We start from the raw sequence: 27,404 nt of genomic DNA on the forward strand, positions 1-27,404 counted from the left end.
TGACTTTAACATCAATCTTCTCTACTGTCTTCCTATTTTGTTGAGGTTTTTAATTGTACTTGTTTTAACGTTTTGATTTTACTATTGTAAAAACTATTGTTTTTATTGCCATCTGTCTGAGTTATATAAATGTGATAAATATATAAAATAAAATTCCAGAATTTTGAGTCAATTATGGCAATAGCAGATTGTAGCACCCAATATTTCTATTTCTATTAAACAGCAGTTTAAAACAGTGAAATCCAAAATCAATCTTACATAACCTATTTAACTTTATTATCATATCAGATGAGCTGGAAGCAAAATACAAAGTAAAATTGTATGTGCTGAAAGGAGTATAGAGGAGAAACTGTGAAAGAGTTGAGATTAAAATGTTAAAATAAAAATAACAAAGTCCCAGATAGTGGTCATCGCTACAGAGCAAAAGTCAGTCTTGGACTTATTCTTTAGCTTCCTTGTGATGAAGGATATTTCCCCCTGCAGCTAACTAATTCAAATGGGGATATTATTCAGAGTTTTGCAGTTAAGCCTATTAAAGGGTATAATTAGTATACTTCTTTTCACCACCTTCCTCTAAAGAAGAGGAAACTGACTTAACTAAACTGTTCTGAAACATGCCTAAACCAGTATACATTTCCTTCTTTAGGGGATTCCTTGGCAAGGTATCATTAAAATAAGGCAACAGATTTAAACAGGACAGACAACTGATATACATTTAGATCCCACATGTGACACAGTTGCTCACTGTAGGCTTCCATTTAACAGTTTTGCTTCTGATGTTAATGCAAATATGTGTGTTGTGTGTATGTCTCTGTGTGGCTTATTTATTTTAAATTTATCTTTTGCTAAACATTAAATTATTTCTCAAGAAATAAAAATATATTTACATGGTAAGTATCTACATTATACCATCAGTATGAACATGCACCAGTGAGAGCCTCTTCAGAAATTTGGTCAATATTGGTTGGGCCATTTTGTGCATCTTACCCACCTTCATTGGGATCTAAAAATATTATTCAGAATATCACAGAAACAGTTTTCAAGATTTATCGGATAACACCAGTTATCTGAATCAGAATCGGAAAGCACTGTACAGAGACAAGTCTGGTAAGAGCCATAAAATAGCCTTTTGGGATTGCCATTGGCAAAAAAAAAAAAGCATAATCCTTTCAATTGAAATTTAGGATCTTATACCACGATTTCATTTAGCTGTGTATCGTATTGTAATATGGTTTGCCAAATGCTAACTTTATAAATGTTCCCTGAAAAAGAAAAATGAAAGAAATAGTTCACACCATTAATATTAATAATTATAACGAGAAGAATTTCCCTTCATCTAATCATATTAATTACAAAATAGAAACTGAGAAATGTTGTTGTCAAAATGGACTCCTAGTATTAAACACTAGTGCAGTTCGGTATTTCCTTTGTGCTTTCACTGTTGGAGATCGTTGAGATGCTTCCTAAGCAGGAGGAGAAAGCAAGAAAAAGTAAATTTGTTCATTGCATCTTAATTTTCATTCTGAAATTATTTTAATTTTTTTCTGACAGGTGAATGGTATGTAGACATTTTAATTTTTTTCTGACTGGTGAATGGCATGTAGAAATTGATGCACAAACAATAAAATTGCTTATCCATCTATATTTTGGCTGAGAACACTAGACATCAGAAACCATCAAACTATAGAAAAGAGTGATGGATAGTATGACAGAAGAAGATGGAAGTCAAATGAAAAACAGTTAAGCAGACATTCAGACACTGAAGTGCAAGTGGTCACTTCCTTTTTGTGCTATGAACCATCCCTGGGCTGTCTGTCCCAATTTCTCATTCAATCTTCTTTTCCCCATATTTATTAAAATATAATATACAGTATGTGTTTCATGGTGGCCTTATAGTGCTTTATTATTTTTCAGGAGTTGAAAATTTTTCAGGAAAAAAAAGTTACAATGTTATCCAGAAGATAATGCATATATGAATTAATTCTCACAAAATCAGGATATCTACTGCAAATATAAGGAGCAAATGACTTTCCCACACACAAAAAGGGACCAATCAATCAGATCCATGATGGGAGTTGGAAGAGAGCTGCAGAAGAATTTGAACACTTTTTTGTACATTAAGCTTACTCTTGAAACAGTAGTTACTAGAATTCTATTCTTATAAACTACTGATTTTTCTTTTAAAAATATTATTTATCTTAATGTATTAGTGTGAATGTGCCTAAGTTATTAGAGTCCTGTCTGTTGGTTAAACTTGATAAGCTATTTTTTATCTTTTCTATTAATGTATTTTATCTAAGAAATATTTACATTCATCAATGGAGGAAAATGAGAAGCAAAAAAAATCTATATGTTTAAGGGTGGTAAAATTTTATTTTGGCCAACACTTTGAATTCTCAACCACGGTCAAATAAAATATTGAGGTTGTCGTGTGACATCAAAAACTAAAACTGATTTATTTAAATCATATTATTAATATATATGAATTAATTACATAAACATTATGATCACTTTTCCTCCTCCTTTCATACTGACAATTCAAGTCCTTAATTTGGGCATATCTGTTTAAGGGATGATGACTATCACTGTTATTGAATAGATATCCATGCTGTTTACCTATAACCCGTGCATCCAACTCTTTGTCCATGAGTTCTTCAGGGTCTGTGAATTCACCAAGTGTAATTTTGGGTGCATTTTCATTTTGGCTGACAGAACCAATCATCTCCTGTTCTTTGTCATGTTGCACCTGAGCATAGATGTTGATCCATGGAATTTTCCTGCATATAAAAGAAACAGTTCCTCAGTTAGGTAACTATTTCAAATAACAAAAATACTGGTCTTCTTAATGATAATGATTTATTATTTAGCTAAGTTGTATCAAAAATAAGAAGAAAAAAGGAGTCTAGTTCATTTTTTAAAAATGTATCTGAAAGTGTTAGAACTAATTTCAGTTTGAATGTAGGAGTTCATGAAACCTGATACTCGTAGGCATTTAATACAAGCCATAAGAATAAAAAGGAAGGAAGGTTTAATTTATAGTACAATATTAGAAAACAAGCCTTCACATTTTTTATTTGGACCCTGACTAGAAAAATATTTCTACTGGATGACATTTTTGTAGCATTTGCATGCTCAATCTCAGTAAACCTCTATTTAATGAAGCAATTGTGGGATGAGATGGCTTCATGGAGTATTGACTTGTCTAATGTGAAGCTAACCAAAATCCTCTGGAAATTTTTAGAGACTCTTGGTGAAATCAGGCAGTGTTTCCCAACCTTGGCAACTTTAAAATATCTGGACTTCAACTCCCAGAATTCCCCAGCCAGCATTCTCTGGCTGGGGAATTCTCGGAGTTGAAGTCCAAATATCTTCAAGTTGCCAAGGTTGGGAAACACTGAGATAAGGTATTTTTACATCTCATAATAAAGGTCGGTTCTGGCACATTCAGTAGAAAAAAATTAATCAATATTGCAACAGTCAAGAAAGCAGTTCCAACAGACATGGTAGTAGATCATTAAGAGCATGGCAAGATATTTCAACTTTCTTGTCATTCACTGCAGAAAAGAGGCCTCCAATTGTAATGATTCTCTGTACTATTGGATTACTAAGAGAATGGCAGCTGTTCCACATAGAACTCCATTGCACAGAGATCTCTGTTGTGCGATTCAACTTCATCAACAGTTCATCTGCAAATCCTCTCAGGTCAAACCAAATTTGTTGAGTCTTGTGGCAAACAGCAAGTAGTAAAGTAACAGGGGGAGGTGACCACTGGCAGTTATAGTCACAAACTGACAGAACTCAGATAGCCAGAATGTAGACATAGCACTGGTCAGTCTTGTGCTATGAAGCTTCCATTAGCTTTGAAGATAGGGACCACCAAAAACTGACAAAAAACAATGAATGACATCATACAATAAAACCCACAATTACAACAATAGACTTCCCATTGTGCTTTACTGTGCTAGACTTTGCTGGAATGCAGAACCACCTCTATGTACAACTGAATGTCTTCTTCAAATCCAAAGGTCTATCATACATACCATAGAGTTTAAATCCCTATATATTGGATGAGATACATTCTCACTTTTGCCTTTAAATTGATGTCATTGGTAGTCATTTTAACTTACAAGCTCTATAATAAACAAGAAATAGCATAATTTTCTACTTCTGTATAGTATATGTGATATAATGAAGTCTTGATGTCAACTAATAAATTCAGATTCAGAGAATATGATTAAATAATAGTTATAGTAAAACATCAAAGAGAAGGAATCCTGGACAACAAAATGATATTTTTAAATAAGGAGCTTACTTGTACTGAAATTATCAAGAAGAGAAAAATAACAGGAAGTATTTAACAAATCTGAATGGTAATGTATACCTTGATTGCTTTTCCAGGCAATTACTGCTATCATGAACTTTCGACAAAATAAATGTTGTGTGACTTTTCCTTTATTCATCTCCTTTTGACATCCTTTTAAATGACTGCTAAGTGGCTGGGAGGAAAAATAGTCAACACTTCTGTTTAATCTTATTTTCTCTAGGGCAAAGTTATCAGGTACCTTTGATCTTTCCCTATGATTTATCTTTCAAGACGTGTATGATTGTCCTGGCAGTCTTGCAGATTATGAGCCAAGCTCATTTAGCTTTGGTGCATGCTTGCCTGGTTTTATATATCTTAATTAGGTCATTAATAACTCATATAAAAATGTCATTATTTCTTAGAAAGCTCACTTGGTTTCTTTTCTATTTCTGGCCCTAGTATCTGCATTGACTGTTCTGCCTTTTATACTTAAACGGGTTTTATATTTTCTCTTCTCTGCAATATTACAATAGATAAGATGGAGGGAGGATCAAATGAAATTCCATATTCTCAACCTAATCCAAAATTTATTACCATGTGACATGAGTCACCTAAGTGAAAACATTTCCAAAACAATATGTGGGAAATTCATATAGAAATAGTCCAGAGCTTAATGAATCTAAAGCCTCACGTCAGAAATTTATTCTCACTTTTGATTAAACTTGGACAGGCATAAAGAGATATGCAGGGGAGACTCATAGCAGTATGCTGAAGAACCAATGTATTCTATCTTGAATCTTCAATTAGAAGCACAAAGGCAGGGCTGATCTGTCTTAAACAGTCATTTTACTTTGCTCACTTTGCTGCTAAAAAATAGGAAGGTGCTTCACTTTGTCAAGTTCCTTGAAGCTATGCTTCAACAGTACTTTCATCAAGACAAAAAGCACTCCTGTACAGATCTAGATATCATACTAATGAAAGACTGAATTTCCTGAACTCATTAAATCTTTCCTTCTCTATTCATAGAAGACCAAAAGAAAACTAAAAAGACAGTGTCCTCAGATTGAACATTGCTAGAATTATAAAACAAACTTGGATCAGTTAAGGCAGTTCAGATTTCTTGACATAAAATATTGCACATTTTTCTCCAAGTGTGCCCTTCTGTTTTAAGTATGTTTTGAAAACTATAGTAAAATATATATTTTTTAAAAAACAATCCTATGATTCTTTTAGTGGCAGCATGGTCACCTTCAACCAGATCAAAAGAGAAATTAGGATATGATCCAATATTCACAAAGTGTTTTATACTATAGTATTGATCTACTATATTTTTATCAAAAATGTTATATACTTTTTTCTTCCCAAATGTGGATTTTCTTTTAAATTCTCCTCAGGTCCAAATATATTAATACAGTGTTTATTTTCAATTTTGAAATGTTGTACAGATATTTCTAGGCTTATGTCCATAATTGAGCCCAACATTTCTGCTGCTACGTGAGACATTTATTAAGTGAGCTTTGCCCCATTTATGACTCTTTTTTTGCCAAAGTTTTAAGTGGAACTACACGTTAAATTAATAACAGGGTTGTTAAGAGACTCTGGCATCCCCATTGACTTTGTTTATCAGAAGGTTGCAGAATGTTATCATATGACTCCAGTAGATTATAACCATCAAAAATATGAATCAGTTGCCAAGTTGACTGAATTTTGATCACATGACCATGGGGTTGCTATAATGGTTATACAGTAACTGTGAAAAATGGTAAGAAGTCACTGTGTTTTTGTAAATTATAATGGTCACTAAATGGACTCATTATTAACTTTGGAGACAAGTAGCAGCTTGCTCATAATTTTTAAAATGGTAACTATTGTCATTATATTAAATCTCTACTGAAATTCAATCCTAAACAACAAAGACTACCATTGTGCTTTCCATCTTATGTCAGCTTTCCTTTTTAATAGATCTGTGGATCTAGTGTGTCAGTTAGGCACCAAGTTATATTTTCATTGTTATTATAATATTGACTGGTTAGAAAATGAGGCAGTCATCACAGAAGGATTATCTGTATATATAACTTTACAGTGAATGTAGAAAATGATTTTTTTCCCTGCTCTGTACATACGACAAAGAAGCTGAACCAATGTTTTTTACACCTGCCATGCTGAAATATCTCCAGTCTGTTTTGTGTGTGCAGAAGCTCCCTAAGGGTATACACACAAACATTAATTTTGAAAGAACATATAACACAAGTAATGTTTTTCTTATATCATCATTTTGTTCACAGTAAGATACATTTTATTCCTCCCAGTTTTCTTCCATGTGCCCATATCCAATAGCATCTTTTGCTTTATGCAGGCCTTTAATAAACCTCCTGCATACATGTCAGCAGAGTGCCAATTGTAGCAATTTATAACATTAAAAATTGATGCAGACACGTTTCCCCTATCTCTGCTAAATAAAAACCAATATTCTAGCTGGAATTCTATCTCATCACAAAAATGCACATTGCTTTCTTGATTAGATAAAATCCAAATAATCACAACAGACTTGGCTGCAGATTCTTCAATCCTAATATTTGGGTATACCGGGGTGATGGTAGAAAAACAAAAACATATGACTCTTCCCTGCTACAAATAAGCCCCCTTGAGATGATAGTGAACTCCCTAGTTTAACTCTTCTATCAGGCATAATGATTTTTGTGGGAGGCAGTACTGGAGATATTGAGATAGTTCCCCTACTACAAAAAAGTAGGTACTTCTACAAGAGAGTAAGTTATTGCTTTTGTGTCCAATTCCAAGAAAGCCTGAGAGATGCAACTTAAGGACCCATTGGCAAATTAATGTCGCTAATATAAGCCCCCTTGAATTATTTGACTGAATTTAAAAAGACATGCAATTGAATGCATGTGTACGTGTGAAAGAGAGGCCATGAATTCATGAATGCCTACCACTTCACACCTTACTACACTGGTTTTTTAAGGATTCATAATTTTCAGATTTCATAACTAGAGTTCAGATTTTCATAACTAGAGTTCCTGCTCAGAATGTTCTGCCTCTGAATTTTAACTAACTAGACTAACTAGCTCGGTTGTGAGATTTGTATTACTCTTTATGGATTGTTGGTTGCCCGCAAATGGTTAAATAGTACTTGAATAAAATGTATATTTTGTATCTTCAAAATTACCAACCTGCCATATCTCACTCAGCGTCCTATCATGTATTCGCTGTGATTTATGTTCTGACAATATTTGCTACGTGCAGGATTGAGAAAGGTTAGGTGAATACTCTGCTGATGGAGAAACCCATTTTATCAGCCATAAAATTAATGAAATATATCTGGATTTGTACCTAGTATCTCTAATTTAAACTCATGTTTGGCACAGATAAAGCTTTTTTGTTAAATTCTCATTTGGAGCTGTGCATTACTAACAGAATATATTTACTTTTCAGCAGCAAAAAACAAAAATAAATGTACAGGTTTAAATTGTCTCACTTACATGCTGATTCCCCTATCCCTACCACGCCTTTATTTCAAAGTAAGTATGTATCCTATAATCCTCCCCTCTGTAATATTTCTGTTGGAAGTTGGGTAGATGGTTGCTAAGAGGTTTGTTGTAGAATCTTGATATAGTCAAATGGAATAATAATTAAAAGAAAAACCCTGAAATATAGTACATCCACCTTTAATGTTCTTGTCCAAGGGTTGGTGTGGTTTTGCCTCCCACTCGGAAGGTTGAAAGTTTAATTCTAGATAGTGAGATAAGTTTAGGATGAAAAGAAATAATATCTGTTGAGAACTGTACGAAGGCATATGGAAAGGCATCCAGCCACTTTTCATTGACTAGGCTTAGAGTTAGAGTTTCTTTGTAAGTTAGCAATAAATTGCTATTAATTAAATAAATAATTTGTTTGTTTAAATTTGTATGCTGCCCAACTCCCTAAGGACTCTAAATGTAGTCTATTCTAATAATGATAAATAGTTATGAAATATTTTACCCATTAGGCATGTACTATGAATGAATAAGCAAGTTATCATTGCATCATATAATTAAATAGAAACAATATAAAAAAAACATGTGAAGTGCTCAGCCCCATTGTCTTCATTGTAAAGACCATTATTGATAGCATGAATCATTATGATTTTTTTAAAAAACGTGGTTAGGTTTGTGATGAACAACTTCATTATTTCAAATGTGGCAGATCCTTGTAAAGTTTCAGCCAAATTTGATAACTTTCTGCAAATTCATTTTTCATAACAATGATTAACAATGTATGTCCTCTGGCATTTTGGCTCACTGACCTACAGAAGTGTTAAGTATATCATTATTTCATCCTGTAAAACATTTGAAAATAGGATTAAATAGGTATGAAACTCATATTTTCCTAAGAAACTCAGAATGTACCTATAATTGATTTGCTTCAATGAATAAAATATTACAAATTATATACTTTCCCCCAAATATTCATAAACAATGGTTAGATATAAAATATGAATGAACATATACAAATGCTGTATCTTTACTTAAAGCCCTAAGATTTCTTGATGTTCTGAAACAGTAGTCATTTATGGTAGTCAGTTATAATTATATAAGTTTCCCAAAATATACCATCTCAAATATCACTAAAACAACTTGGGGAAACTCTATTAGTTTTTTTGACAAATGACAAATATTTTGTTTCCTGAAATTGAAATACTGGAGTCAATCCAATCTATCAGTCAATCCATCATGCTTTCAGAAAGCAAAAATTGTACTGTTTTTGAGAAGAGAGAGAATTCAGATCCTTATTGACAGATATTTCAATGGAAAAAGCAATCAGCTGCATTGGCCACCTTTCATTTTAGTGGGCAGGATATTGAGATATAGGTAATGATAACAAAGCAGTAAAAACACTGATTTTTAGCCAACTATCAAAATGTATATAATCCCAGGATAAAATATATATAAACCACTTTATAACCTTTTTTAAAATAAACAATGCTATAAAACTAGGAAAATGTAGATAAAAACAGTCTAAAAATGTATGTAATATTATATGAACTGACTTCTACTTGTGCATTATAAATATATCTTCCTCATTTGCAGGCAGGCTAGGAAAAGAGAAGTGTTTGATGTCAATAGGAAATCCAATCCATTAGCTAATGGATATAACTGAGTGTGACCCAGAGGGGTTAAAAATAAGTTCAACTCTTACCATATCTTTCCAAATTTATAATTATGCTCTGTATAAATGGCTGCACTACTTATACTTTAGATGTTAATTCTTGGACTATAGATATTTAGTAATATATATACTAGTTAAATCTATGATGGCAGAAACCACTGAATGAAGGTTATTTAGAAGTGTATATGTTCAAACTTATTATTGCTAATTTCCATGATGTAAATGTGAAAAATAGGGGTACTAATAATAAAATAGTTACCAAGGAATAAATGAGCAGCAGCTACTAATCAGAGGCACAACCAGCTTTATTGGTTAGTAATAAAAAGTGTTTTCTTACTGTATCTGCAGAGTGCAAGTAAAACTGCAAAAATGTTTATCCCCAAGAAGTTAGTGTTGGCACTCATTATTGTCCTTATTTTGAAAAGCAGCAATTTTGCTCAGCATAACTCTATTGGCTCCATCGATAATGACTTGAACAATTAGTTCATAATGTGTACATTACATTAGGTTTATAGGGTTAGTTAAGTCATATGTTCATTATCTATGTATACAAGACAGATGCCCATACTTGTAATAAATACCTTGAACTCATCTTTGCTTCTCATCCTTGAGTAAAGTATCCTCTTTTCCCCATTTTCCTGAATTCTTAAATCAATTTATAAGAAAGCCAACTGCATTGTTTTGTTTTGTCTTGTTTCGTTTAGCAGATTTTCAGTGAATAGCAGAAAAGATTACCAACATACCTTTTAAACTTGTAGATTAAAAAAACAGCCAAGCCAACAAAGACCACTGACAGCAACATCAGCATTGCAGAGCTGCTGTGTCCAGCACCAGAATCAACAAGAGGTGCTGAGGGGTAGAAAAAGATCATATTATACGTAAGATGAAATCATCAAATGTACAGATGGAAGGACGTATCAGTCTCACGCCTTTGCTGTTGCTAGGTTGTTATCATTAACAAAATATCTGTGTGTCTCCCTCTCTGTTTCTGTGCTGTTGTCAGAGATATGGTGATGGATCAGTACTACTCCCTTGGAACCCTCAAGGTTCCAAGTAGCTCCATAATGAAACAGAAACAGCAGGTTGCCTAGTAACTAAACCATTTCATTTATACCATATGTTCTTTTTGTATCTGTTCCCTGTTTGGTGTTCTGCATTTGATATATTACAACTATGCTGGAGATAGCTGCTAATCGGAACAGTTTGCAAAAGACTCAAGTCAATCCTTTTCAAACATGACTTTTATTATAATGTTGGCTGTAGTTTTTAATACAATGCAGAAAACAAATCATTCTTTTCTCACTTTTCATCAATTTGATAAAAGAGAATTGCTTTCGGTTATCAACTATACTTTTAGTTTTGAAAAGCCAGTTTAGCCAAGAAATATTCGGTTCCTATTCCCTCCTGACCTTAATTTTCATATTAAATCACCAGGAGTTAAGATCTACTTGATGAAAACTTTAGATTTGCTTTTAAAAAACTTTTAGTTGCCATGATTGCATCTTACAGGATGAAAACCAAATAAAATTACAGGGTTTATTCTATTTCTCTTGTATTAGGGTATAAAACTAAAAGTATGACTAGGTTTTAATTGAAGGACAAAGAACTTGTTATATGCCAAATTGTTTTTATAAATCTGAATAGATTATTTCATTCCTACTGAACATCAATCAGTACCAGATTAAGCCTTTTCAAAAATACTGTAACGCTTCCTCGCTTTAAATTTGGTATCTCAATTGTTTTATCCAATTAAATCTAGATTTATGAGTAGAGGTTTCTCAAGCACCTCTCTTTTCATTTTCTTTCAACATATTTAAATGGATCCTATTTAGATCAGCTTTCACTCACCTAGTGCAATTAAGAGGTATTTGGACAGCTCCCAGAATATCTAACAAGCTTTTCTGAATGTTTGCTAAAAGTGCAGTACCAATTTATCCAAGAACAATGCCCAGGATCAATATTATAGTTTTCTTTAATGTTTATTTTTCTTCCAGAAAAATATAAGCTGATCGTAAAATATTACATTGTGCTCCCTAGATCTTTTCTCCTGTGCCAACTTACCTAATGTTAACTGAGTGACGTAAACAATTATTTCCACACCGGGCTTCAACTCAAATTGAACCAGGTTCTGATTTAGAGCACTGAAGAGAATTTCAATAGCCTGAGGAAGGGTAGAAACAAAGTTAAATGTTGATAAACAACAGCAATTAATAATAATTCTCACTGCCATATGTGTATAAACAGCAAAGTATTTCACTACATGTTAGTTCTTTCTAAAATCTGAATTATTATATCAATCACACATCAAAAGAATCCTTTTGTGGATCAGACTAATTCCAAAATATGAAGAAAAAGGTATGTGTGTGTGTGTGAACTTCTGGAAGTAATACTGTTGGAATTGAGAGTGAAGTAAAATGCCTTTCATAGCAATTACATTGCATTTTAAATTATTAAGTTATTGCTGTTGCATTATTTATCAGTCACAGAAAAATATTTTTAAGATTGAATTTGAAAATACTAGAACTGCAACAGATTTAGTTCCAACTCTCTTTCTCTTTTTCTCCACCCGTGCACACTTACTTACACGTGTCTGTGCATGTGCACATGTGTGCATGCACACACACAAACAAAAGAATAGAGCTTCTTGAGCTTGATTTTGCTTTAAAAAAAAATAAGATCAAGGCCCGATCATTTTAGAGAGAGCTAAAAAAATCTACAGAAAGGTATAAATTTGTCAATAGGGATTTTGGTAAGCTTATTACTTTTGAATTACGCATTAGATCTGGTGAGTTCACCTAACTAAATGACAGAAATTTAATAGCTTTCTTGGGGGATCAAGTGTATTTTAACCACTGTAAAGCAGGGGTTAAGGTATAATATGAAGACATAATGTGAAAATGTCCCTAAAGCTACATTTAAATTTTGCTAAATTATAACACAGCATTATTTCTTTGTGTGTCAGAGAAATGGCAGCTGCCAAAAGGAAACTGGGTTTCTTCTGCAATGACTTTGATAGTAGAATGAAAACCTTATGAAATAAAAGCTCCCTCTTCCCAAATCACATCCATTTCAGTTTATCATATGTTTTCACTTGAAATTTTTCAGCTCAATACTTATATGAACAATTTAATATATATGCTATGGATTGCTAGACACCCATGCCTATTTAGCAGGCTATCAGCAAGAATAATGAAATTTGTTGTAAGGTCCTGTTATGAGGTTCCAATTATCCTTGGACATTTCAAAAATAATATCTCAGGTTACTAGAATGATGAACTAAAATACAGAACTGATTAAAAACTGAAGATGTTTTCACTTGGAATCATAAAGACAATATGGCAGATAAAGTACAATAATATCAATGGAAAAGTCCTTTTCCGCCGGACTTCAAACTTCCTGAAAGGAAAAACTCAAAGTCTGGGATAGAACATAAAGGCAGTCATTCAGTTCTCTTGGTCTTGTGTTAGGACAGATTTAAAGATCAAATCTGGCACATTGAAGTGGGTTAGAACAAATGAAATAGGAGCCAATTAATCTGGAAAAGCACTAGAGTGTAAGGCAAGAAAATCTTAAAAAAATTAAAGTGCCCTATATATTTAGTTGTTTTCTGGAAGAAGGACTTTGACAAGTATAAGCTTAAACAATGTAGAAAGACTGGAGAAACTGCACCTGCTGAAATATTGTATTCTACATAATTATCCCTAATACAGTATATTCCATTAAATTTTGATTATATTAATTCCAGTAATTGCCTGATACCAGAAGAGACTATTGATACAGTTGGCATGTCAGAAATTTGCTGGAATAGTGAAAATCAATTTCGTGCAACTATATTTGTCTATTAGAAAGGACAGAGAAAGTTGTGTAATGTGACAGTTGTTAAGGAGTGTGCAGAACGACCCTTGAGTTATCAAGGACATGCAGAGAGGAAAAAGTGGGATTCCAGCAGATATCCAGGAAATATAAATAATTATTCAATCATACAATACAGATACATTAAAAGCCAATTAGTGTTTACTTTAGAAATAGCACAGTCAAGTTTAACAATCTGGTCATACACATTCAAATCAGTCAAAATCTTTCAATACAATAATAATATTACAAGTCTGTCTTTGTCTTACATATCAGACATACATTACAGCTCACAAATACATCAAACTATCACATAGCTTGCTACATCAGTCACAGTGAATCAGCAGAAGAAACAGAGAGAGCAGAGAGAGAGAGACTCATTCTTTCTGGCTCCCTCTTGTAGCAATTTACAACAACACCTCTTAAAGCTATAGTACTTTAATACATATAAAAATGCATTGTTAGCTTGTTTATATATTGCAAACCCAATTGTCTTGTATATAGTACTAATAACAGTGTTCTATATTTCAAAGAATTCAAAGCTTGATTAAAATGGAAAGGGACAAAAGGAGTTGAGGGTGGGAGGAAGTTAAATAATTGCATCTCTCTTCAAATTGGCTAATCAATAGAGAGTTATACAGTGATCCCTCGAGTATCGCGAGGGTTACGTTCCAAGACCCCTCGCGATACTCGATTTTTCGCGATATAGTGGTGCGGAAGTAAAAACACCATCTGCGCATGCGTGCCCTTTTTCCATGGCCGCGCATGCGCAGATGGTGGAGTTTGCGTGGGTGGCGGGGAAGACCCAGGGAAGGTTTCTTCGGCCGCCCAGCAGCTGATCTGCTCGGCAGCGCCGCAGCAGCGAGGAGCCGAAGATCGGGGTTTCCCCTTTGCGTTGGCGGCAGGGAAACCCCGATCTTCAGCTCCTTGCTGCTGCGGCGCTGCCAAGCAGATCAGCTGCTGGGCGGCCGAAGAAACCTTCCCTGGGTCTTCCCCGCCGCCCACGCAAAGGGGAAACCCCGATCTTTGGCTCCTCCCTGCTGCCCGCCGCCGCTCGCCCGCCCGCTCGCCGCCCGCCGCTCGAGAGCAAGAGGGGGAGAGATAGAGAAAGAGAGAGAAGGAAAGAAAGAGATGAGAGAGGGAGGAAGAGAGTGTGAGAGAGGAAGAAGCAAGATAGAGAAAGAGAGAGAGAAAGAAAGATGAGAAAGGAAGAGAGTGACATCATCGGGTGGGAAAAATCGCGATATAGCGTTTCGCGAAGATCGAGATTGCGAAAATCGAGGGATCACTGTATAGGCAAAAATGATTGGGCTTTAGGAAAAAAATATTGAGCAAACAACAAGACAGCTTTTGTTTAATCCATACTTGGGCAACCCCTTTCATTGTTACTCACTGATCATGATTGCTGAAAATCAATTGCAACATTTTCTATTATTTTGGTAAATGGAAAAACCAACCAAATAAACATGAAATTTTAGGGTTAAGCAAAAAGGAGAATCTTTGATTACATTCTCTTGCTCATCTGGAAGTAAATTTTCTTGAAATGAGATAAGCATAGTTTTCAGGCCACACAAACTTTTAGTGTGGGCAAAAAGGAAAACTTTAGCATCCCCGTTTTATCATGAAAGTAGCCACAACCACTTTATGTCACTGCCTTACCTAGCCTCAGTTCCCTGAAAAAATTACTTGCCAGAAGAATTCTCATTCAAATTTAATCAAAAGTGTGGCCAATTTCTGACTTAGGAGAATTTATTACATCGTTATTATATATATATAATATATAATTGCAGGTTCAAGTCCCAGTGGGTATGGCTAGCTGATGAGGCCAAAATAAGGCCGAAATAGATCTATCCTAGTCTCCCTTAATTTTCATATTCAGCAAAAATACATGTGACATATATATATATATACACACTGTATATATATTTGCCCCGTGTAATATTTTGAGTGTCTATGCGACGTTTCGGTGAAATCACATTCACAATCATCAGGCTGAAGTTTCAAGCTTCGTGCTGTTGTAAATATGGAATGTTTGCAACAGCACGAAGCTTGAAACTTCAGCCTGATGATGGTGAATGTGATTTCACCGAAACGTCGCATAGACACTCAAAATATTACACGGGGCAAAACCTGAACTCAGAACAATCTACATACATATACCCGTGAAAATCTACGAATAAATATATATATATATATATATATATATATATATATATATATATATATATATATATATATTTGTTTTCGTAAATTTTCACGGGTATATGTATGTAGATTGTTCTGAGTTTGGGTTTTGCCCTGTGTAATATTTTGCATGTTTATGCAACGTTTCGGTGAAATCACAAACTTCAGCCTGATGATGGTGAATGTGATTTCACCGAAACGTCGCATAAACATGCAAAATATTACACAGGGCAAAACCCGAACTCAGAACAATCTACATATATATATACATATACATATACATATACATATACATATACATATACATATACATATATATATATATATATATATATTACGAAAACAAATATATATATATATATATATATATATATATATATATATATATATATATATATATATATGTAGATTGTTCTGAGTTCGGGTTTTGCCCTGTGTAATATTTTGCATGTCTATGCGACGTTTCGGCGAAATCACATTCACCATCATCAGGCTGAAGTTCCAATCTTTGTGTTGTTGTAAATGTAAATAAATATATATATATGTAAATAAATGTAAATAAATATATATATATATATATATACACACACACATATATACTGTATATATATATATACTGTTTTCTACAGCTATTACCATTTGTCTTCTATCCCACACAGTCCATTGATATGGTACAAAAAGAAATTGAATGTTTTGTTGCAGCTCAAAAAGCAATCTTGAATTGGTTACCTATTGCTTTAGGATTTCTTTTGCCTTTTGATTTAGCTCCAGCCTATCCAATCAAGTTCTTGTTGATTAATATTGTAACTTTTCACTCTTCTACTGAAAAGTATGCATATCTGAGTTCAAGAAAATTTCCTTCCAAATGAGCAAGAGATTGTAACCAAAATTCAGTGCAGAAATGGACCATGAGGTTATTATTTAAACCACATGCAGTTTTAACGTGCTTTGTGTTAATAGTTAACCCCAGAAAAAGATGATCAATAGTTTGGAATCAAAATTACTGTTGAAGAATTTTTTATCTGATGCAAAGTAGGATGGAGCAAAAATATGATGCAAAGATCCTTGTCCTTAGAGTAATACAAGCCATATCAAAGGCAGCATGGGATACAACAGACAATTCGCTTTAATTTGCTGGTGCTTATGAGGATTTTCAATCATGAGCTGGAAGCAAGCAGAGCATAACTCATACTTAGATAGAGCTGTTAACAAAATTATTCAGAGTAGTAATAATAGTAACATAAATTATAAACATAATGATAAAAACAGCAATAGTGCTTAGACATATAGTGCTTCACAGTATTCTTTATTTTTTAAAAAAATAATCTTTATTGAATACATTAAATAGAATACATTAAAATACATTAAAAAGAAGAAACAACAAAAAGAACAATATGTATAATACTTATTATCCCAATAGTAAATATCATAGGTAAGAAGAGATAAAGGGAAGAAGTAGATAGAAGAGGATAAAGAAAAGTATAGTGAGAAAAAGAAAAAAGGGTGGGGAGGGTGGGAACCAGCAATTTAGCTGGGACTTCGGTGATATACAATCTCTAATTCGGTGTGTGGTTGGTGTAGGTTTCCCTTCGGTTTTGTCTTTTCGTAGTAAGTTAATGGTTGATTTTGGTAAGTATACGTCTGATGTATATATTTTTATCCAATTAATTCAGTATATTAAGTATAATATATACAATTTATTAAAAATTTAAGGGTTGTGTCGATCGGTGTCTTCTGTAAGTCATACCAGGTATAATATAATTCATCTCATGAATTGTTATTTCTACATGGTGTTGTTCTTGGATAGTCTTCTTTATGGATAATTTTTAAATATTTTATTTGTTTTAGCTAATAATACCATTTGTCCCAGGCCTTGTAGAAATCTGTCTCCTCCCTATTTTGCATTTCCACTGTTAGTTTTGATATTTTGGCACATTCCATAATTTTGATTAAAAGGTTTAAAGTAGTTGTAATCTTTTCTTGCTTCCAACATTGTGCATATAGGATTCTTGCAGCTGTAATAATATGAAGTATAATATAGCGATCTTCTTTTTTAATATTTTGTCTAATAATTCCTAGCAGAAATAACTCAGGTTTAATTTGGATAGTCTGAGAGGTAATCTGGTCTAAAAGAGTTTTCATTTTGTGCCAATAATTTTTTGTTGTCTCGCAAGTACATCAAATATGATAGTAGGTTCCAGGTTTCTTTCCACATTTCCAACATAGGGTTGACATATTTGGGTACATCTTGGCGAGTCTGGCAGGTGGTAAGTGCCATCTATAAAACATTTTATATTGGTTTTCCTTGTATGGGATCGCCATTGTTAATTTATAGTTCACGGTCCAAATTTTTTCCATTCGTTTAAATTGAGTAACTGAAATTTTGGGCCCATGCTACCATTGATCCTTTGACTATTTCTTCTGCTGTATCATGTTGAAATTGTATATTTTAGATATTTTTTCTTTTCAGGCCCTAAAATCTTGTCGAGCACGTTGGTTTTTCTGGAAGCCGAATCTATTTATATGTTCATTATATTTTGACTTGATTTGTAGGTAGTGTAGCTAATCAAGTTGGTTACTTTTGTCCAGAAGCTTTTGGTTAGAAATTAAATTGTTATTATCATCTAACAATTGATCATATGTTATAATTTTATCTGGGGATAAAGCGTTTGGATAAATTATCGCTTCTGTTGGAGATATCCATTTCGGAATAGAAAGATAGTGGTTTCTTTTTATATATTGCCATGTGTCTATTAAGACTTTCTGTATGTAGTGCTGTTTAAAGTATATTGGTATTTTGTGTGTGTCAGCCATCAAGAAAGCATGCTACCCTGATTGAAGGTTGTAACCTTCAAGAGTTAGTATTCTTTAAATATACTGGGAATATATTCACGGAATATACGCTAGTCTGTGAATATACTGCTTCACAGTATTACAAAGTGCTTCACAGTGCTTTACAGCCCTCTCTAACCAGGTTACAGGGTCAGCATATTGTCCCCAACAACCGGGGTTCTCATTTTACCCACACAGAAAGAATGAAAGGCTGAATTAATCTTGAGCTGCTCAAAATAACCTTGAACTACTTAAAACCTTGAGCCACTCAAAACCAAAAATTCAAAAAGGTTCTACATTTAGGCAAGAAAAACAAAATGCACAGGTACAGTATATGTGGTACCTTGCTCAATGGTAGTAACTGTGAGAGTGATCTTGGAGTCCTAGTGGACTGTCACTTAAATATGAGCCAGCATTATGCAACAGCTGCAAAAATCCCCAACACAGTTCTAGGCTGCATTAACAGATAAACAGAATCAAGATCATGTGAAGTGATAATACCACTTTATAATGCCTTGTTAAGGTCACACTTGGAATACTGCATTCAGTTTTGATCGCCACAATGTAACAAAGATGTAGAGACTTTAGAAAGAGTGAAGAGAACAACAAAGATGATTAGGGGAATGGAGGCTAAAACATGTGAAGAACAATTGCAAGAACTGGTAGGTCTAGTTTAATGAAAAGAGGGATCGAGGGAAGACATGATAGCAGCATTCCAATATCTCAGGGGTTGGCATAAAGAAGAGGGGGGTCAAACTATTCTCTAAATAACCTGAGGGTAGAACAAGAAGCAATGGATGGAAAATAAGCAAGAAAATAAGCAACTTACAACAAAGGAGAAATTTACTGATAGTTAGAACAATTAATCAGTGGAACAGTTGTGAATGCTTTAACACTGGAAGTTTTTAAGAAGATGTTGGATAACCATTTGTCTAAAGTGGTGTAGGGTTTCCAGCAAGCGGGGCTTAGACTAGAAGACCTCCAAGGTCCCATTCTATCCTATTCTATCCTATCCTATCCTAAACCTGAACTCCTGTAGTGAGCAGTGAGTTACTCCTTTAGTACTACATTCTAACCACTGCGTCACCATGGCTCTATTCATCATCTTTCATGATGATTGAACGCACGATATATTTCTTCCTATATGTTTTATTTGGCTCCTAAAAACATATTTCTAGTTCCTGTCTCCTAGTACTTTCATTTGTGCAAGTATGACATTGGGTTTCTTTCCTCTTGTACATTATGTTTTTCTCCTTCCAATTGCTTTAATAAATATCTTTAGTAACTTTTTATTTACTTAGTAGTATGATATCTTTGCAGAGAGAACCAATTTGGTGCAGTGTTAAGGCATCAGGCTAAAAAATGGGAATTCAAGATTTTTAGTCTAGCCTTAGGTACAAAGCCAACTGAGCGACCTTGTGCAAGTCACCTTCTCTCAATCTGAGGAAGCGGGCAATGACAAATCACTTCTGAAATCTTACTAAGAAAACTGTAGGATCTAAGAGTCAAAACCAAAGGGACCAAAAAAAAATTTGCAGAACAAAAGTAAGCTATCTCATTATAGAAACATAGAAACATAGAAGACTGACGGCAGAAAAAGACCCCATGGTCCATCTAGTCTGCCCTTTTACTATTTCCTGTATTTTATCTTACAATGGATATATGTTTATCCCAGGCAGTTGAATGCTATTTTGTTGTGAAAATTTCTTGCGGCTCCTGTTTATAACGGGCACCTCGTCACATCAATCCGCTCCACAATCCGAAGAAGCCAAAAAGTAATCTGGTACATCCACAGTAACCGCAAAAAGTAATCTGGTACATCCACAATGGATATATGTTTATCCCAGGCATGTTTAAATTCGGTTACTGTGGATTTATGTATTTTATTTTTTTGTTGTCATAACCATTTTTATTGCTTGTGCTATGTTTTTGTCTTTTACTATATTTTTAAGTTGAATTAGAGTCTTAGATACAGGTTTTAAAGTACTGTGTTTTAATTTATTACAAACTTACATATCACATCTCATGATATGTTTATCAAAATAAGTCAACTTTCCAAAAATAAATATTTCAAAAATAAAAGTAAAAAAATAATAATCATATACTCAGAAAATCAACTCGATGATTTCCATTTTTGGGTGGCTGTCAATCAACAATTTAAAATAAAAACCAATATTTATACAGAAAGTTTAAACTTAACATTATAAATCAGTGTTTCTCAATTTTGGCCACTTGACGTTGTACGGATTTCAACTCCCATAATTTCCCAACCAGTGATACTCCATATCTTCAAATGGCCATGGATGAGAAAGACTGCCGTAGATTATAGTACCTCTTCAGTTCAGAGCCAGTTTAACAGTTGGAGGAATACATAACCACCTGAAAGAAGGAAAATCCCACCTGTTCTAAATCATCTTCACTATCTTTCCTTCTCTCTGATATATTTTGATGTGGTAAGATGAAGAGCTCAGCAGAGGTAGGCAATCCAGGGAATACTGCTACAAGAATTTGTTCCTTAGGTATACCAGTCACCTAAGCAAAGTGAGAGGGAGAAAAACAAAAAAACAGGATTCTTTAGTACATGCTATTGCTGTATTTTTAGTTTGTAAGTCATTTAACTTTCAACAAACTCTAAACAATGGCAGAAAAATTTGAGGTTGCCAAATATGCACCTAGTGTATTTATAGTGGGTAAACATTGCCTAAAAGCAGACTTGTTTTCATATTTGAAATAATTTTAAAATTCTTGCTCTATAATGTATAATGTATAAGTGATGTGAATAATGTTGTGATTTTACTATACAATGTTTTTGGAAGACCTCTGCACATTAAGTTAGGAGGATAGAATAACAACTTAATGTTCCTTAACTTAGCAATGTTAAGAGTTCCCAAATCAGCTCCCATTTTGGAGAAGCAGTGGGCAAATGGTGTTGAAAAGGTGATAATATTAGATAAAAAGGAGACATGTTTCTACTCTGATTGGAAATGCATGTAGGCAAATTCACAGTGAAGTGCACGTTCTAAGTCACAAGTTGTTCAATAAGTAATTCATATTGTATTGCCACCCATCATCTACTTGAAGGATGAATCCTTCCACATTGCCTTATGAAAAGCATGCGGTTGTGGAAACCTCTGAACAACTTTCTGTCCTGATTGCCTGAGGAGATAAAAGTTTGAAAACATTTTTTTTAATGTACAGAAATCTGGTTTTGGTGTTGTTGGTTTTCCCTGATCATTCTCAGTGTATATATTTATTTTACTAAAAGAGGGCCACAAAGATACAACAAAGAAATGCATAACAATATATGTCTGTAGATTTTTATTGTACCAATAGATTTTCATTTCATTCAACAACTTATAAAAGAAAACATCTAATGTAAAAGTTCTATATATAAAATACATGTCCAAAACAATAGAATACATTAATGTTAATAAAATACTACTTGACTAGATCTACACGTAAATGTGTATTGAATACTATGCTTTTAATTTACTTAGAATAAATTGAATCAATAATTTAAACTATAAATGACAGGTACTATAAAATAGTCCAAATGACATTACTGAACACATAAGGGGCCCACAGGAGTCTCAGTAGTGTACCTCAATAATGTATCCCTTTTTTCCAGCTTTGGATTTGATAAAACTATACAAATTATTATTTTTGAAGCTAAAATTAGGAATTCAAACAATATTAGTATCTTGCTCTGCTCATGGTAGTTTGCAAACTGCAATTCCCTGAAATTGCAATTCCCTAAAGCAGGGGTCCCCAACCGCCGGTCCGCGGACCAGTACCGGGCCGCAAGGCATGTTGCACCGGTCTGCAGAGTCAGCAGCTACTGTGGAGCCGGCGAGTGCCAAGCTGTTTCCTGTCTCTTTCCCCTCACGTTCACTTGGGACCGCCATTTGCCTCGGGCTGAGAAAACCTTTGCTTGCTTGCTTTCTTCCTTTCCCGTCTTTCTTCTCTCATCGAAAGTGGTCTATTTCCTCCTTGCGAAGCCCTTGCGAAGCCCTCGCTCTGCCTGCAGCTCAAACGAAAAGGCTTTGGCATTGTGCAGCTCTTTTTTTGCTAGGCTCCCCCACCCTATTCCCGGGGTCCTGGGTGGGAGCGAAGCCAGGGGTGTGTGTGTGACCATGAAACCCCCACCACCAGCTCTGGTAATTTTCTTTTGGAAGGATTCCTTGCTGCAAGAAAATTACCAGACCTGGCAGTGGTGGGCGCTCCAAGCAGGCAGCGATCGCAAAGGAAGGTGACTGTGTCCATGGAGGCACCTCCCCCTGCTCTGGGATTCCTTGCTGCAATCCCAGCCGGAACGGGGGGGGGATGTCCTCTGGAACTGCTTAAAGGCAAATGGCGGTCCCGAGTGAACAGGAGGGGAAAGAGACAGGAAACCACCCCCTCCTACCCTTCCTCCCTCTGTCACCTCAACTCCCCCGCAAAATTAAAAAAAGGGGGGGGGAGAGACAATGGAACGATAAGCTAAACCCCCTTTCCGCCCCCACCGGGCCATAGAAAAATTGTCTTGCTGAAACTGGTCCCTGGTGGAAAAAAGGTTGGGGACCACTGCCCTAAAGCACTCTCCAAGTTTAGAAAAAATGGTAGGAGATAATAAGAAGGTTGTACCTCCCCCATCCGCCCCACCCACATTATATATATTCTTCCTAATCAAGATTAATCTATACTGGATTGAAAGTGCTATAAATTCCGTTGATACATTTCAACCCTTGGTGCCTTGTTGTCTGTCTGTGTGCCTTTCTCTCTGTCACTCTTGCTCCATCTCTCCTCCCTTCTCTTTCACACATACAATAATTTTTATTCTAAAGATAGAATGATCTGAAAATCATTAAATAAAATCCTAGTTATAATCCATGCAAAATCCTTCAGCTTTTTTTTAAAAAAGATCAAAATGCATAGCTTCAGCTCTATCTATCTATCTATCTATCTATCTATCTATCTATCTATCTATCTATCTATCTATCTATCTATCTATCTATCTATCTATCTATCACTGTATGTATGTATGTGTGTATGTATGTATGCATGCATGCATGTTCCAGCATAACTCTGGTATACCTTGAGTAATTTCAACCAAATTTGGTACACATATGACTTACAATCTGGTGAAAAATACTGTGGGGGTAAGATACCCCTAGTGACCATTCAGGATAATAGTCATGTTCTGTACACTGAGCTTAGCTCAGAGGTCATGTTCTGCACACTGAATCTTGTTCAGTGTTTTTCGAAGAGGCCTAGAATGCTATTGCAGATGGAAGAAGAAGTAACAAAAAGTTTAACAAGATGTTGGCAGGATGATTTACAAATAGATGAAAGAGAAATGAAAGAAACAATAGAAAATATATACAAGATTAAAAATACGAGAGTTAGAGAGATGAGAAGAAAAATCTTACATAAATGGTATTATACACCTGTACAAATTGCACACTTCCAGGGGAAAGAGAAGGGCAAATGTTGGCACAGGTGCCAGAAAAAAGGAATTTTTATGCATATGATCTGGGAGTGTGCAGAAATTCAGAAATTCTGGAATGTAGTCCAGAGTGAAATTAATAAAATGTTAAACATTAACTGGATTATTACAAAAGAAATAGCAATTTTAATTAAATATAGGGAACTAGGAGAATTTAAGGAAATTAAAACCGCAGCATTGGAAAGTGCTCAAGCGGTGATGATATTAGGATGGAAAGATTCTACAAAATGGACAGTACAAAATTGGTACTGGTATATGGTGGATCACATACATTTTGAAATTATGGAAATAAGATTAAATAATTTTGATGAGAATAAATTGGAGAAGCTGATGGTGCGATGGAACAAGGTAAAAGACTATATGTTAAGTAGAATCTGTGATGTAAATATGAAAAATAAATTACAATCACTCTTTTAGTAATATTTGTTCAAGATAGAGCCAAGGATTAATAGATAGATAAATAAGTAAAAAAATTTGAATCCTCTTGTAGGGGTGGTGGGGGTGACGGGGTGTGTGTGTTGTTAGGTGACGGGCACATGCACTGTGCACTGTTATATGTTTGTTTTATGTAAACCTATAAAACCAATTAAAATCATTTTTAAAAAAAATAGATCTCCCTCACAAAGTAGGCCTATGAAGGGAGCCTGATTAGGCCAGTACAGAGGCCTTTGATTGACCATGACATGGCCTAAGCAGATGGCTTGCCCCCACCTCACTGCAATTGCCTGACCTTGCAGGGAACAGCTTCAGATTGTGTTCCCAGGATCATCCATTACCCTAACTCAGGCCTAGGCCTCCCTCACACAGTAGGCCTAGGAAGCGAAGGGAGCCTGATTAGGCCTTTGATTGAGACACCATGGCCTAAGTGGATCATCCACCACTACATTACAGCTTCAGCCCGTGTTCCTAATTCATTGTGCAAAGAATGGGACCACCCCAACAGAAGTGAAACAGGTATGGAGGCCAGAGAGGAGCCTATTTCAGCAGGGATGGAAGAGGCACAACATGGGCCAGCTCAGAGATTTATGTTCCAGTCTCAGGCCCAGTTTGAGGAAATGGTAAAACAGGTGGTGGCAGAGGCAGGGGGATGGCACTTTTAAATCCCCCAGTTGTCCACAGGTTCTGTAGCTAAGGAGAAAAATCTGCAATTTGTGACCTGGCTGCAGAAAGACTAAATCTTGATATTGATGTGAAGACAGAAACTGGAGGGACCCCCAAAATCAGAGAAGGGAAAATATGAGTGGTCTTGATTTAGGATAATTTTTAGGTATTAATAATTTCCACACAGATCTATCTTTTACTGGGATTTATCTCCATATATTATCAGCTGTTTATCCTTCAAAGGTGAGATGAGGGAAAAAAATGTTTACTGCCTTATGGAGTACTCATAGCTAAGCTTATGATTGTGGAAAGCTTTGATCAGTACACTGGAGGCAGATGTTTCTAAAACAACAGAAAGAAGTTTACAAAAAGAAATGCTCTTTCATATTCTTTTGTAATGTAGCAAGAAAAAAAAAGTAGTTTTCAGAGCTCTATTTTCTGTTGGGAAAAGCCAGATAATGCTTTTCTTTATCTTATTTATAACACTGAACTTATGAATCAGGATTTCATTGTATATCTTTTAAGTAGAAGAAACAGAGTACATTTTTAAAAATCATGTGGAAGATTAGGTGCAATGTAATATTTATTTGTTTATTTAAAAAAGCCTGCATAATAATGGCAAAAATAATGAAAGGGTTCATACTTTTAAAAAATCAGACAACGTATCTCTGAAGAATTAAAACCCGACATTTTGTACTATAGTATTTTTATAATATTTGCTAAGGTAGAAGACATAGAACATAATTATGGCAATGAATAGGAATGAACATAAAGATAGCATCATTATGTGAGTCAATTAAACTGCATTGATCATAAAGACAGATAATATATCCATCTTGAATGACAAACATATAAGCACAGACTCAGCAATCATAGATCCACTGGGAAAATGGTATATTATAATTAATCCTTCCTAATATTTTATCTACAAAATGATTCTATCTTCTTATCATCAAAGGTTGCACAGATAACACTTCAAGGACTGCAAAACATTCTAATATTAAAAAAAACAATTAAAAAGCAGAACAAAACAAACATTATTTAAAAGAAAACAAGTCTGGGTTTGTTGGGTGCTGAAAAGTGCTATGCAATATTTATCTAGGTAATTGCATGTGTGTATCAGAATGATAAGACTAGCTTTATCAAGGTTGTGGTGTATAATAGAAAATTATAATCTCCTTTCCTGAATTGTGCTTGTACAGACTGTTCAAACTTTAAGAAAATTATGCTTATTATTCGGTAGATTTCCCTAGATACTCACATGCACCAAAGCTGCTTTGATAACTCGTCCAATGTCTTCTCTCCACTCTGGAATATCAGGATTGTGATAATCCAAATTGGGTGAAAATGATAATAATTGAGACTGAAAATATTCTGCAAAGAAAGATAGTCACACTAAAATTCTGGTACAAATAATTATGGTTGTTTACAGGAATGGTTAAAATGTATTAATAATAATAATAATAATAATAATAATAATAATAATAATAATAATAATTTATTAGATTTGTATGCCGCCCCTCTCCGAAGATTCATTATAAAGTCAAATAACAAAGTTTTACAAAAACCCTATAGAACAATATATTCTCAGAAATGTAAAACATATCAAATATCTTGTATGTTTATTTGTGTGTATGAATATAAACATATAGGTATAAATGAGTGTTGTTTATGTACTGTGTATGTAATTCTCAAAAACATTCTTGCTCTACAGAAAATTGCCATTTTCCTCAGATGCTAAAACTTATTTCCAGTATGTCAAGCATCCACATTAAGTTATCATGTATTTAATAAAAATGTATCTGATCTCCCTTTAAATTTCCAGCAGATTATGTATCTCTAAATGTTCTCCATATATAGAGAAAATTCTATTCAGACTGAAAATCATTTATATATAAACTCACCACCTTTTAAACAAAAGAATTTAATCACTTTCCATTAAAAAAGGAGCGACAAATAATATCCACAATACAGTGGTACCTAAGAACACCTCTACTTACAAACTTTTCTAGATAAGAACTGGGTGTTCAAGATTTTTTGGCCTCTTCTCAAGAATCATTCTCCACTTACAAACCCAAGCCTCCAAAATTGTAACCGGAAAAGGCAAGGAGAAGCCTCTGGGGGCCTCTCTAGGAATCTCTTGGGAGGAAACAAGACCTCCACCCAATCACATGCATTATTTGCTTTTGCATTGATTCCTATAGGAAAAACCTGGTCACGGAATGAATTAAGTTTGTAAGTAGAGGTATCACTGTACAGGCATTTTGACATTAGTGTTCTTTGAACTTCACTTGGACTTTATCTCTGGATTTGACTAATTTCACAGTATTGTTTGCTTTGGAGTTGGGTTCCCTTGTTTCCAGCTCTATTCCTTTTTCATTTCCTTGATGCAATTTTACAAATTCATTTTTCTATGGGTAGGCTCTCACCGCATTTCAGTTTTCAGGTTATGGAGTGAAGCCATTATTATTCTTTCCCCCTCTG

General features: G+C 34.5%; 1 protein-coding gene across 1 annotated transcript in view; it reads right to left on the reverse strand.

Annotated features, from left to right (window-relative positions):
* Positions 1-1,398: 1,398 nt before the first annotated feature.
* The window catches only part of LOC139167804 (VPS10 domain-containing receptor SorCS3-like), a 624,967-nt gene continuing 598,961 nt past the window's right edge, over positions 1,399-27,404 (reverse strand). Inside the window, exons 22-27 of the mRNA XM_070752751.1 lie at positions 26,182-26,294; positions 20,735-20,866; positions 11,528-11,627; positions 10,210-10,315; positions 2,617-2,777; positions 1,399-1,463 (exon numbers count right to left, since the gene is read on the reverse strand). Coding sequence (XP_070608852.1) covers positions 1,399-1,463; positions 2,617-2,777; positions 10,210-10,315; positions 11,528-11,627; positions 20,735-20,866; positions 26,182-26,294 — 677 coding nt within the window. The remainder of the gene's footprint in view (positions 1,464-2,616; positions 2,778-10,209; positions 10,316-11,527; positions 11,628-20,734; positions 20,867-26,181; positions 26,295-27,404) is intronic.

The sequence above is a fragment of the Erythrolamprus reginae genome, chromosome 5 (assembly GCF_031021105.1).
Source record: "Erythrolamprus reginae isolate rEryReg1 chromosome 5, rEryReg1.hap1, whole genome shotgun sequence".
In the NCBI taxonomy this organism is placed as follows: Eukaryota; Metazoa; Chordata; class Lepidosauria; order Squamata; family Dipsadidae; genus Erythrolamprus; species Erythrolamprus reginae.